This window comes from Rana temporaria, chromosome 6 (assembly GCF_905171775.1).
Source record: "Rana temporaria chromosome 6, aRanTem1.1, whole genome shotgun sequence".
NCBI lineage: Eukaryota > Metazoa > Chordata > Amphibia > Anura > Ranidae > Rana > Rana temporaria.
In genome coordinates, this window is record NC_053494.1 from 6,600,659 (window position 1) to 6,615,841 (window position 15,183).

The 15,183-nt window shown below is 44.7% G+C and overlaps 1 protein-coding gene across 1 annotated transcript in view; it reads right to left on the reverse strand.

Annotated features, from left to right (window-relative positions):
- Positions 1–15,183, reverse strand: part of LOC120944330 — a 110,079-nt gene that overhangs the window by 8,501 nt on the left and 86,395 nt on the right. The window contains exons 18-20 of the mRNA XM_040358382.1: positions 11,385–11,477; positions 4,178–4,388; positions 2,158–2,429 (exon numbers count right to left, since the gene is read on the reverse strand). Of these exons, the coding sequence (XP_040214316.1) occupies positions 2,158–2,429; positions 4,178–4,388; positions 11,385–11,477 (576 nt within the window). The remainder of the gene's footprint in view (positions 1–2,157; positions 2,430–4,177; positions 4,389–11,384; positions 11,478–15,183) is intronic.

Here is a 15,183-nt window from a genome sequence, read left to right on the forward strand (position 1 = left end):
TTCTTATAGATCTGAGGCGGCGGAACGTATGTCCTTTACGTTACGCCGCCGCAAGTTTAAGTGGCAAGTGCCTGATTCCCAAACCACTTACCTGTAAACTTGCGGCGGCGTCGCGTAAAGTCCACCCGCGCAAGCCCTCCTAATTCTCACGGACGTCATTTGTTTTGACTGTAACGTAAATGGCGTCCAGCGCCATTCATGGACGACTTACGCAAAGACGTTAAATTTTCAAATTTCGACGCCGAATCGACGGCCATACTTAACATTGAGTACGCCACCTAGGGGGCATCTTTATCTTTACGCCGCGTATGGCTTACGGAAACGACGTTAAAACACTACGGCGGGCAAGCGTAGGTTAGAGAATCGGCGTGACTAGTCATTTGCATATTCTACGCTGACCGCCACCTAGCGGTCAGCGTAAATATTTCAGCCTAAGATACAACGGCGCAGGCCGTCGTATCTTAGGCATGTTTAAGTGTATCTCATTTTGAGAATACACTTAAACATAGGATCGGACTTACGCCGGCGTATCTGCTGATACGCCTGCGTAAATTATTTGAGAATATGGCCCTATGTTCTCAGCTCCAAAAACAACATCCAACAAGAAAGGCTCTGAAGACACGTGTATCCAGGGGCGGACTGACCATTGAGTCACTCGGGCACTGTCCGAGGTCCCCATGCCACTAGGGGGCCCCATCAGGGTTGCCAGGCTCAGCAAAACCAGGGACAGTATGTAAAAATCTATGTTTTTTTTACATCTGTCCCTGATATGTCCGAAACCGACATGCTTTTGATGTGAAAATCCAGAGATTTTAGCTGCCCTGCCTCCTGGTATGGTGGCCATCTGTAAGTCCAGGGGCCCCATAATCTTCTATTGCCCAGGGGCCCCATAATCTTCTATTGCCCAGGGGCCCCATGATTTGTCAGTCCGCCCCTGTGTGTATCTAGTGTGTGTGCTCTAAAGTGAAAGTGGTTCTAAAAAGGTACATTTACCTTAATGCATTCCATGCAGTAAGGCCCCCCCCCTTATACCTAACTGAGCCCTCTCTTAATCCAGTGCTGCGAGTGGCTGCAGCGGTGCTGGTCTCTCTCTTCATAGGACTCAGCGAGAGCAGTGGAAGCCATTGGCTTTTGCTGCTGTCAATCAAACCCTGTGAAGAGGGAACAGGGGGAGGGGCCGGTCACACTGTGTGCGTCTATGGACTCACTCAGCCCGACTCGGGAGCAAGCCTGCAGGTGCGTTCCTATGGGGGCGCACAGAGTGAAGGAAGAGCGGACAGTGCAAGCTGGGAACCCCTAAATAGGAAGTTTGGGGCCACTCTGTGCAATATCATTACACAGAGGAGCCAAGTATAAAGCCAGAGACGGAGGGCGACTGTTGTATTATATCTCTTTGCAGAAGAGTTGCTCATTTTACATCTGTTTTTTCATTAAAATGCATTGATGTCCGTTTTTCATCTGTCAACAGATGGAAGAGAAACAGACAAACGTTCTGCATGTGTGAACGGGGCCCAAGTGCTGCTTAAGTGGGATTTGCCCTGCTGGGAGTACCAGAAGTGCTTGAGTCTCGGCCAAGAGAGGGGTGTCCCTGAACAGAATAGATAGAGAGTCCTCCACATATTTTGTGTGCAGCACCCCGGGATTTAGTTAGGGAGCTCCTCACAAATTTACTTGCCAAGAGTAGTTATCTTGGTCGATTGTTAGAGATCTATTGATTTCTCCCTTAGTTTGACATTGTTGCACTTTTCTCTTCTACCACTAGGTGGCCGGGAGCTTGGTGGTACTATATATGAGAAGGGCAACCCAAGGATAGGTTATGGGTATATGTGGCATGTCCGCCAATGGGCAGGGGCTTTCTGGGATCAATTGGCCTGCTGGGAGAAATATATATATATATATATATATATATATATATTTTTTTTTTTGGTGAGGTCAGGTGCTCGCTGTTCTGTGCCACCTGGACGGCTGTCTGTGTGGACATGTGTCGTACACCCCGGACTGCTAGGCTGGAGATTGGGCCTATCCCAGGGGCATCTGGCTGCCAGGCTGTGTGAGGGCCTATCCAGAAGTAAGAGGCCAGCGTAGGGTTGGGACCGTGGCTTGCATTCCAATCTAAAATTTGTCAGATAAGTATATGGTAAATTTTATCCATCTTACCGCCAGTCCCGATATTGCCCCATCCAGTCACAGTGCAGTTCATGCCCGCTGGGAAGTCTATGGATGATGATGGCACACACACAGGCAGAATGTACTCGTTATAAGTGATGGGGTTGGAGAGTTGGATTAACGCAATGTCTCCGGGGGTCCCGGCGCCGCTCCATAGAGAGTTGATGGTGAGATTCTGCACAGTGGATGTAATCTGGTGAGAATTGGTGACGCTAAGCTTGTACGCTCCCATAACAACCGTGTAGTCTGATGGGTTGGAAGAACTAAAAACAGTACAGAGAACACAATAGAAAACGTTAAAACATGTCAACTACTTACTATAAACTGTAACACAAACAGAAAAATGTAAATCCCAACAAGATATTTTTATTGTGTCGTTTGAGTTGACTTGAGATTTATTTCTTGGCGGTAAACAAATAATTTGTGCGCAGTGTTATTTAATGGTTAAGGAAATCCCTTGGCTATATGCACCAGAACATTTTGGGCACATTTGGAGGCATCAGACCCCAGTTGGCTAAAGAACCAGATTGCCGCATGGACCCCCCCCCAAAACGAGTCCGCTCAACACATTTTTGGACAAGACAAATGTATCAATTAATAGATCTATTCATTAACAAGTGCTGAATTATTATTATGGCAGGGGATCTTAATGCAGTGCTATGCCCGGATATGGATAGCTTACAGGCGGTTTCCAGATGCTCCACCTCCCTGGCCGCGTGTGCAGAACAGTACGGCGATGGAGGAGATGTGGCGATGGAAGAATGCTGAGGCTCGAGAGTATTCATGTTTCTCCTCCTCCTATAATACCTTATCCAGACTTGATATGTGTTTTGTGACTAGGGAGGTGTTGGCGAAGGTGACGGATGTGAGATATCTTCCCAGGGCCATTTCGGACCACTCTACCTTGCTGATCTCCATGAAAATGAGCCAGTCACAAGCAGTGGCGGTTTGTCCATAGAGGGCGCTGGAGCACATGGTGTGCGTTCCTTGGATAAGACTGACAGGCGTCTCAGCCAATCAGGTTGGCCGGTTCTGGCTACCGGTAACCTGATTGACTGAAGCATCATCGAGGGCGGCAGAAGACATCGAGGCAAGGGTCGAGGATGTGGATGGCTGACTCCAGTAAAGGTAAGTGCCGGGCGAGGGGGGAAAGTGGCACAGCGGCAATGAAGGGCACAGTGGGGACAATGCGGACAAATAAATGGGCACCGTGGCAACAATTAAAGGGCACAGTGGCAACAATTAAAGGGCACAGTGGCAACAATTAAAGGGCACAGTGGTGACAATTGATGTTCGCACAGTGGTGACAATTGATGGCATGGCACAGTGGCTGCATTTGATGGCACAGTGGTGACAATTGATGGGCACAATGGCTGCGTTTGGCATGGCACAGTGGCGACAATTGATGGCACAGTGGCTGCGTTTGATGGCATGGCACAGTGGTGATAAATGATGGCACAGTGGCTGCGTTGCATGGAACAGTGGCTGCATTTGAAGGCATGGCACAGTGTCGACAATTGATGGCATGGCACAGTGGCTGCATTTGATGGGCACAGTGGCTGCATTTGATGGGCACAGTGTGGCTGCATTTGATGGGCACAGTGTGGCTGCATTTGATGGGCACAGTGTGGCTGCATTTGATGGGCACAGTGTGGCTGCATTTGATGGGCACAGTGTGGCTGCAATTGTTTTTTCGTTTGTTTGCGCCCCCCCAAATATTTTGAGCACCAGCCGCCACTGGTCACAAGGTTATATGCTATGGAGATTGAGCCCATTGTGGTTTAAGGAGGAGTTCTTTGAGAGGTCAACGGCCACTGATATAACACACTTCTGGTCTGAAAATAAAGGCAAAGTTTCCCTCGGGAACTACCTGCGATGCCTTTAAAGCCACTCTCCGGGGATCCATTACAGGGCTAATTAAAAAACAAGTGCTGAATTTCCTGCACCAAAGCAGCACTCAAAATGCAATGTTGAGTTGATGAACCCATTATAGACATCAAATACTACTTACTATTCAAAACAATGGGCAGCAGTCATCACCCATTGGTTGGAGATCAAGGAGCCACCACAAATGTGGGAGCCTTGATAGCGCAAGCTAATCTGCCATGGCCATGCTCCGTCAGCTGCGTTTGTACCACCAACTATTCGATTGTTGATGAGCGGTGTGCCACAGGTTGGCTGGGCCGGTGTAGTAAGGTTGGAGATCACAGATGTGGGAGACACTGAAAAGTAATAGAGATAAATGAATGAATGGATCAGTTCAGATCTCAGATCTTTGGCCAGGCATTATGAAATCTAGACAATCATGACTCCTCCTCCCTAGTCCTGTGACCCCTTGATAACATTTCCCAAGTTGTGGGGACCCCTAACAGTAAAATAATTTTCGTAGCGTGGGTTGGTTGTCAGCACCCAAGACAAGTAATTTGCACCCCTAACCCATGGGCATTCAGCGCTCCCTGAGTCCCTTCCACTCGTACGGTATTAAACCCCTTATGGTACATTTTAGGATGTACCACTCTTTCTTCTCCTTTCTTTCCCTTTCTTCCGTGCCGCTGAATAATAGAGCCGTGATCCCCTGTGTACCAGGTGCTCCGTGCCGCTGAATTACAGAGCCGCGATCCCCTGTGTACCGGGCTCTCCGTCACTCACTCCGCCATGCCTCCCGGCCCCGCTCATATGATAGACCAGTGTTTCTCAACTCCAGTCCTCGGGGCGCACCAACAGGTCATGTTTTCAGGATTTCCCTCAGATCAAACTGCTGTGGTAATTACTAAGGCAGTGAAACTGATAAAATCACCTGTGCACAATAATGGAAAGCCTGAAAACAAGACCTGTTGGTGCGCCCTGAGGACTGGAGTTGAGAAACACTGTGATAGACAGTTGCCCAATGCGGGGCCAGGAGGTGTGGCTGTGAGTGACGGAGCGCCCTGCACACAGCAGATTGCGGCTCTGTAATTCAGCGGCACTCGTCCCTCCTCTTCCCTCGGAGACAGCAGGGATCGGCGTATAACGCGCACCCCTGATTTCCCCCCTACTTTCAGGGGAAAAAAGTGTGCGTTATACTCCGATAAATACGGTAGATAATAATAATAATAATAATAATAATAATAATAATAATAATAATATTATTATTATTATTATAATATAGCGCTAGCGGTTTGCACAGCTCTTTGCAACATCAGGGTAGACAGTACAGTTAAAATACAATATAGAGGGGATCAGAGGGCCCTGCTTGTTAGAGCTTTCAATCTAGAATTCTAATTGAAATCACTTTTATATCTTGAAAAATTGGACACATTTTAAAACTTTGGGCCAGTTAAGCACTTTTTCGCCCGTTGCTCACTTAACACGCAATTAGCAGAAGTGGCCCAAAGAGTGGCGCTCAAGAGCTGAAATTCCTCGTAGTATGTCACTACGTTCGTGTTTGTTGACCAACAATTGTGTACCGTTAGTATGCAAGACAAGATCCAGGCACAGGCCCTGAAGGCAAAAACCAGGCGCTCGGTTGGCCAACAATCTGATCGTGTGTACCAGGCTTAAATCTTTTGTACGATCTATACAGTGATTAAACGATCAATAAATATTATAAAAAAAAGGGGGAAGGGGAGGATACAGCAGTGTAAGTCTGACCAGCAACAGCACAGCCCTGGTTCACATTGGCTCACCGTCCGAATCGGTGCAACGCCGTATTTACTTTCGACGACTTCGGGGTGCAGTTTTCTCAGACATCTGTACAGAAACCCGCACAAATGTCTCAGAAAATCGCCCCTAAATTTGGGACGGACATTCGGGAATGAAATGGTGCGAGTTCAGCTAAACTCCCCCCCCCCCCCCCCATATTTCATTCCCGAATGTCAGTCCTGACTTGGACTACTCCTAGCGTGAGTAGTCCAGAATAATAAACCTTGCTGGTCAGTAAGAAGCGAATGATTCGATTTAAACCTAATTTTAATTTTTATTAAAGGCCCAATCAAAGGTACATAAAATTTAACCTAAGATAAAATGTAATATATATATATATATATATATATATATATATATATATATATATATATATATATATATATATATATATATATATATATATATATATATATTAATAATAATATTTTTTTTATTAATGTAATACATTTATTTTATTTTTAATTTTTATGTAGCATTGATCGGGCCATTAAAAAAACAAAACAAAAGGCCCGATTAATGCTACATAAAATGAAAAATAAAATAAATGTATTACATTAATAATAAAAAATATATATATATATTTTTTTTTTTTTATTATTAATGTAATACATTTTATTTTTCATTTTTATGTAGCATTAATCGGGCCTTTTGTTTTGTTTTTTTAAAGGCCCGATCAATGCTACATAAAAATTAAAAATAAAATAAATGTATTACATTAATAAAAAAAATATTATTATTAATATATATATATATATATATATATATATATATATATATATATATATATATATATATATATATATATATATATATATATACACACACACACACACACACATATATATAAAAAATACATTTTATCTTATGTTTAATTTTATGTAGCTTTGATTGGGCCTTTAAAAAAAAAATTTAATAAAAATAAAATTAGGTTTAAATCGAATCATTCGCTTATTGATCGAGAGATTATATATATATATATATATATATATCTCTCGATCAATAAGCGAATGATTCGATTTAAACCTAATTTTATTTTTATTAAATTTTTTTTTTAAAGGCCCAATCAAAGCTACATAAAATTAAACATAAGATAAAATGTATTATATTAATTAAATATATATATATATATATATATATATATATATATATATATTTAATTAATATAATACATTTTATCTTATGTTATGTTAGGCCTTTAAAAAACAACAAACACACACTCACACTACAATATACCCAAAATAAATAAAACTCCAAAATACCACTCCCTGAAACCAAACCAACAATTTTGGTAAAGAAAAGCCTTGCAACAAAAGCAAAAAAAAATTATAAAAAAAAAAAAAATACTTGCACAAAAATGCACTGGAAAGTATGACTCCCAAACCCATGGTAAGGGCAAACCTGGGGCTCATCCCTATTTCAGAGACGGGTAGATAAGGACAGATTGGGGCTCTACCCTTTCCTCTACTTGTACCAGGATTTAAAAAAAAAAGGCAATTGCTACCAACTACACAACAACAAGGAATGATCACTTACCTGCAAGGAGCATAAAACCAATGAAATATATAACGTCCGCCATGACTTTTCTTTAAATCTCTGGTCTGTCCTGGGTTGACACAGCTTGTGCTTTTTATCTCACACTAATGACCACTCCAGGACTCAGGAGGTATATATATATATATCACTAGAAGCTCGGTCTGCAGCTCCTTCGAAGAATGCAGACAGACCTGTTCTAAGGGAAGTTTTGCCTTTCTATCACTAATTATAAGCAAACATTTCTATTGATTTACAATCACATGGTTATGGGAGGGGATGGCGTCAACCGGAGACCAGAAATAAGTATTTTATTTTTCATTTTTTTTTTCTATTTACTTTATTTTTATTTATTTTTTGGTGTCAAATCTCTACCTGGCTCAGACCGGTGTTATCATTTCTAAGATTCTAATGTTAGTGTTGAGATTGGCTTCTTGTTAAGACTTGTAGCAGCTATGCCGAGCCGAAGGGAATCACGCCCGCATCACGCCCGCATCACGCTACAGACATTAAAATAAACACTCGTACACAGGGCTGGATTCATAATTCGGCGCAGTAGGCTTGTGCCTATAGACCAGTGTTTCTCAACTCCAGTCCTCGGGGTGCACCAACAGGTCATGTTTTCAGGATTTCCCTCAGATCAAACTGCTGTGGTAATTACTAAGGCAGTGAAACTGATCAAATCACCTGTGCACAATAATGGAAAGCCTGAAAACATGACCTGTTGGTGCGCCCCGAGGACTGGAGTTGAGAAACACTGCTATAGACTGCAGAGGAAAATTGGCTGCTTTTCCTTGAATAAACATTTTTTCAAACATCAGTTTGACCAATAAAAAAAATAAAATAAAAAGTGTTTTCCAAAAAATAAAAAAATAAAAATCAATTTTTTTGTATATATATATTTATGGGGCAGATCCACAGACAGAGTACGCCGGCGTATCTACTGATACGCCGGCGTACTTTTAAATTTCCCGCGTCGTATCTTTAGTTTGAATCCTCAAACCAAGATACGACGGCTTCTGGGTTCGATCCGACAGGCGTACGGTTTCGTACGCCTTCGGATCGCAGATGCAATTCTTCGGCGTCCGCTGGGTGGCGTTCCCGACGTTTTCCGCGTCGGGTATGCAAATTATCTATTTCCGACGATCCACGAACGTACGCGCAGCCGGCGCATTTTTTTTTACGGCGTCTCTAGTCGGCTTTTTCCGGCGTATAGTTAAAGCTGCTATTTCGTGGCGTATAAATAGATTAGCAATATAAAGTATGGCCGTTGTTTCCCACGTTTAATTTGAATTTTTTTTTTTTTTTTTCGTAAGTCGTCCGTGAATCGGGATGGACGTAAGTCACGTCTAAGTTAAAAAAAATGACGTCCTTGCGACGTCATTTAGCGCAATGCACAGTGGGAAATTTAGGGACGGCGCATGCGCAGTTCGTTCGGCGCGGGGACGCGCTTCATTTAAATAAAACCCGCCCCCTAATCGCCGATTTGAATTGAGTGCCGTTACGCCGCCTGAGATACACTACGCCGCCGAAAGGTTTGAGGATTCGAACCTAAGCCGGAAAAGTTACGGCGGCGTAGCGTATCTCACATACGCTACGCGGGTGCAGATCTCTGTGGATCTGCCCCAATGTGAGTTGCCAATTTTGATTTTTCACTTACATTTTTATGTTTTCTATATACTGCACTTAGTTGGCGCCCTCTGCTGTTCTGTAATATTGTAAATGTTGACCCTCCCAGTTGAGAACACAGAGAGATAAGGAATGGAATAGTTCACACATTCTCTCAAATGTTATTGTTAATGTTTTACCCTTCCCCGTGTCATTGGGGAGTTTTGTCTTCTCTGCTTTTTAGTGTTAGTTGGGCTCTTAGCAACACCTCGCTGAACGTTTGAGAACTAAACCCGTTCTGGGAAGTGTGAGAGGCGCACAGCGGAAATATGACCAGGCTAACGACAATTATATATATATTATTCAGCAGTAAATTTGTTTGAGGGTCCATTTATATTTTGTAAATACTTTAATGTGTATTATAGATATGTATTATTTTCTGATATATTGTGGTCATTATTTTATGGTGTATACTGCTTATTATTTTATGCTGTATACTGCTTATTATTGTTTGTGATGTACACTGGTTATTATTTTATGGTAAATACATTTTTTTCTATTGTTGCTGTATATACTGGTTATTATTTTAGAGTGCATATTGGTTTGTATTTTCTTCTGAACACTCGCTATCATTTTCTGGTGAAGATTAGTTATTATTTTCTGTTTATATATTGGGGTTTTTTTTGTTTGTTTTTTCCTGATGTATATTGATTATTATTATCTGATATATGTTGGCTGATATTTTCTGATGTAAATTGATTATTATTATCTGGTAAATACTAGCTATTATATATTGATTATTATTATTATTATCTGGTAAATACTGGCTATTATATATTGATTATTATTATCATCTGGTAAATACTGGCTATTATATATTGATTATTATTATCTGGTATATGCTGGCTATTATTTTCAGATGTATATCGATGATTATTTTTTGGTATATGTTGGCTATTATTTTATATATATATTTCCTGACTGACTCCATGGCAGCCTACGTGTGGGTTAATCCCGCCTCCTCTCCAATGTGATAGGACCCCATACCCATAAAAGTTAACTCACCAATAGACTCAGTGTTCCTTTTTTTTCCTCCTCCATGGATCAAGGTCATATTTCAAGGAATGAAAAGAGCACACTTTAAAGCGGTGCAGCTCGGATCCCAGCCATGGGCGGGTGGAGAGCTTGCCCAGCATATCTGGTTATGTGCTGTGGCGTGTGCTGAAGACAGGATTCGGCTGGCAAGGTCCATCTTTACTTTTACCTCCATGGCAGTCGCCTATTTGTTTATATATGTTGTCTATTTGTTTGTTTGCGGCGGCTGGAGCGCTTCTGCGTTCCAGCACACCTGTGGCTTCCTGGTTCCCCATCGCCTGAGCTCCCGCGCATGCGCTGTACCTACTCCCAGAGCGAGGCTTGGTCGCGCATGCGCAGTCCGTCGGTTCCCGCGGCAGCCGCGCAGGCGCCGTGGGTTCACGGTCCACTGCGCAGGCGCGTACGTGGAGGACGTGTGACGTCACCGGCGGGCCTTTTAAAATCAGCTGCTGGCCTGTGTACTTTGGGTTTCCTACAGGCAAGCAGCTGATTGACCGTCTGTGATACTCTGCTAAAGCTGTCAGGTCAGTGAGAGATCCTTTTACTTCTGGCTAAATTGATTTTACCATTTCCTGCTGTGCACCTTCTACATTGTATTCCAATTTATTGTTTAATTATGTTCTAATACTAAATTTAATTTATTTATACGCATTGATTTTATTTGGTTCTGTTCATTTAAAAAAAAAAAAAAAACACACACAGATGAATTAAGAAATTTCTTACTCTTAAAGGGGCAGTATACTCATTCATTTTTTGTATTGTTCGGCACCATAGGTTCCTTTTTGGTTCCGAATTAGCGTCACCCTTTACACGCAGGTCCGGGAATTATGGACCAGTCACCGTCTACAGGCGGCCAGCCCTCACGCACAAGGTATGTGCGGGAAAGGGTTCGGGTTTGGGGCTGCTAGTCACATTTCATGTGTGTTGACAGTTTCCTCCCTAAATGTTTTTTATTTAGCCCTTCCAATCCAGAACCGGAAGACCTTGCCAGACCGCAACGCACTTCTTCCTCCTCAAAGTCGAGGTCCAAGCGTAGATCTCCATCTACTTCTTCCCACCGGAGGAGAAGATCACATTCCTCCTCAAGACACCGCTCCCACCGCCATGATAGTCGCTCTGATCGCAGAGCCTGTTGGGGATGTGACACTCGTGTCCCTGAGGGCAAGTCATTATGTGACCGATGCTACGCCCATGCGGTTAGGGAAAAAGAGACTGACGGTCATCGTATCGAGTCTCTGGTGGAACGTGTGGTTCAACGAACTCTAAGAGAGAATATGCCCCACACGCAGATTCAGACCAACACTGACGGGTCTGTTTCTCCAATCTTGGAGATCCTAGAGGATCCAGGTCCTTCCCAGCCTCAAGCCTCCACTCCGGCTTTTCCTGAGGGTGACCTAGAGAGTGACGAAGAAGGCTTAGAATTTGACTTCGCGCAGGTGACGCCACTCGTCAAAGCGATTAAAGAGGCTCTCCTATGGGAGGAACAACCCGCTTCTCCAGCCAAGCAGAAAAAATATTTTAAACGCTTGGGGAAAGAACGCCCTACGTTCCCGTTCCTGACTGAACTAAAGGGTATCTTTGAAGAGGAATGGAGCAAGGTGGACAAGAAATCTTCCATGGCTAACAAAGCCTCAAGGCTCTATCCCTTCAAACAGGAAGAGGTCAAACATTTGGAGAATGTTCCTCTAGTAGATGCGGCAGTAACGAGACTAGCTAAACACATCACGCTACCTATTGCTGACTCCGTCTCTTTCAAGGATGGCCTGGACAGAAGAATGGACCAGGACCATAGAAGAATTTATGGCCTAGCAGGCACAGCGTGCAAACCGGCTCTAGCCTTAGCGGCATTATCAAAGGCCATGGAAGCCTGGACGGAAAACGTTGATTCTTTCCTCAAAGGCGTCTCTGAAGAACTAGCTAAGAACTCAGCCACTGCAGAGCTAAAACTGGCGGTCGCATTCCTGGGTGAAGCCTCCGTTGACTTAATCCGCCTGTTAGCTAGGATTATGCTTTCTTCTGTGACCGCGAAACGGGCCCTCTGGCTACGCCCCTGGGTTGCTGACCCATCATCGAAGCAGAACTGGTGCAAGATTCCCTTCGAAGGGTCAACCCTGTTCGGCAACAAGCTGGATGATGCCATCTCCAAAGCCACGGGTGGCAAGTCTGGTTTCCTTCCTCAGGACAAGCGTCAAACAGGAAGAAAAATACCCCAATTTCGGCGATACAGCCCAGACCGCGCTAGGGAAGCTCGCGCTTACAGACCTGGCGGAAACTACAGAAGGAATTGGAGTAGAGGTAGAGGCTCCTACCGCAAACCTACTCCAACTACTCAAGCGTCAACTGGACGCGACAAGGGGAAATCTTTTTGAGACAACGCCCGCCCAAGCGGATCGTGTTGGAGCTCGTCTACTCCTTTATCGGCACGTCTGGGCGGCCTCAATCAAGGACTTTTGGGTCATCAAGACCGTGACCTCAGGACACACATGGTCCTTTTCCAGTCCTCCCTGTCCAAAGTTCATCTCCACCCTTCTTCCAGGGTCGCTGGAGCAGAGACAGGTCCTTCTAGACTACATTCACCTCCTGAAGATTCAAGGGGCGGTGGTACACGTCCCAAAAGACGAACAGTTTCTTGGGGTGTACTCCCCTCTCTTCTTAGTTCAGAAGAAGAACGGCACCTGGCGCCCAGTCATAGACTTGACATATTTGAACAAATTTATAACACACAAAAAGTTCAAAATGGAAACTTTATCAACCATCCAACAAGCAATACAGCCGGGCGACTGGATGATTTCCGTGGACCTAAAGGATGCCTATTTCCACGTCCCAATAGCAGCAGAGCTGCACAAATTCCTCAGATTCTATGTCAACCAGGAACACCTTCAGTTCGTGTGCCTACCCTTCGGCCTAACGACATCCCCACGGGTCTTCACCAAAGTTCTCTTGGCACTGGTAGCTCTTATCAGGCTGAAGAAGATTCGTTTGTATCATTATCTGGACGACCTCCTGGTCCTGTCCCAAGACAAAACCCTTCTCTTGGCACAAAGGGATCAGGTCATCTCGACCTTGTCCGAATTCGGGTGGCTCCTGAACCTGGCAAAAAGCCATTTAGAGCCAACTCAGTGTCTAACCTATCTAGGGGCCCAATTCGACACGGTAAGGAAGACCATCTCTCTACCAGTAGAGAAGATTCCGGTAATTCAGGAGAGGATTTCCCGGGCCTTGAGTACTCGCCATCTAAGAGCTCATCAATGCTTGAAGATCATTGGGACAATGGTATCCACAACACCGATGGTGAAATGGGCGCTATGGAGGCTACGTCCCTTCCAATCCGGCTTTCTCAGGCAGTGGAAGTCAGGGAGCATGAGTCAACGGATCCACATTTCAACGTCAATGAGGGGCAGCCTCTTCTGGTGGCTTCAACCGAAGAATCTGCTGAATTGTCACTCCATCGCTCCAGTTTCTTGGGTCACAGTGACGACAGATGCCAGTGGCTCCGGTTGGGGGGCCCTGTGCGGCACAAGCATGGCGCAAGGCAGGTGGGACGCTCGCCTCCACAATCCAGGCTCGAACACCCTAGAGCTTCGAGCGGCCTGGTGTGCCCTACAGTCCTTTTCACAACTGCTGAGGGGAAAGTCAGTAATTCTAAGGATGGACAACACCACAGCAGTATCATATGTCAAGAGACAAGGCGGGACTCGGAGCTCATCCCTTCTCCAGGAAGTAGAGCCCATTATGAAATGGGCCCAAGTGAACCTGGTCAACCTGATGGCTGTTTTCATTCCAGGCTTTCAGAACTCCCAGGCGGATTTCCTGTCACGAACTCAGGTGGACGTCAACGAATGGTCTCTCCACGATCAGTCCTTCCGTTGGATATTATCCCTGGGAGTCAATCCCCAAGTGGATCTCTTTGCTTCCCCGAACAATGCCAAATTGAAGAAATTTTACACGAGGGGTTACTACAGCCAGGCAATCGGGACAGATGCCCTAACGGATCGGTGGTGGTTTCAGAGGGCGTACGCCTTTCCCCCGATCCCAATAATTCTGAAATTCCTGAAGAGACTTCTAGCGGAAGAAGTAGAAATCACAATGGTGGCTCCATACTGGCCGAACAGGCCATGGTTCCCTCTTCTGGTTCAGCTGAGTCTTCAGGACCCAATTCTAATACCATGCAGACCAGACCTTCTCTCCCAGGGGACACTCCTCCATCCCTGTCCGGCTCAAATGAAACTAGCGGTGTGGTTCTTGAAAGGGAAAGGCTAGAATCCCTTGGCTGCGCCTCTCGGGTAATCTCTACCCTTATGAGCTCAAGGAAAGGAAGCACAAATAAAGTATACGGTAGAATATGGTCTAAGTTTGTGGAATTTTCTTTAACCGCAGGCAGTTCTTTCAAGAACCCAGAAATCCAAAACATCCTAAGCTTTCTTCAATCAGGGCTAGACCTTCCCCTGTCTGTAAGCTCACTAAGAGTTCAAATCTCAGCACTTTCAGCCTTTTCTGGAATTCCTTGGGCAGCCCATCCACTAATCAAACAGTTTTTTCGTGGAGCCTCAAGACTAAGACCTCTGAGGAAACCAAGATTCCCCAAATGGGATCTCCCGTTAGTACTTGACTTTTTGAATGGACTTAGTATGTCGGGGCCCTCCCCGTCCTCGTTGAAGAACTTTTCAGCCAAAGTAGCCTTTCTGGTCGCCATCACCTCGGCCAAGAGAGTGTCCGAGATCGGTTTTCTGGGTCACAAGGAGCCATTTCTCACCTTTTTTCCAGACAGAGTGGTTCTGATACCTATGCTGGGCTCCAAACCGAAGGTCTCGTCGGTTTTCCATGAGAATCAGGAAGTAGTTCTCCCTACCTTTAAAAACCCAGATTCTGATGACTCACCCTCTGGATATGAGCAAGATACTCACTGAATATCTCCAAGTTACATCTACATTCAGACGTTCTGATCACCTGTTCATCCTGCATTCAGGCAAGAACAAAGGGAAAAAGGCATCTTCAAGAACAATCGCATCCTGGATCGTCCAGACGATACAACAGGCTTATTGTGCAAAGGGCTTGGCTCCTCCGCAGGCGGTAACAGCTCACTCCACGAGAGGGATGGCA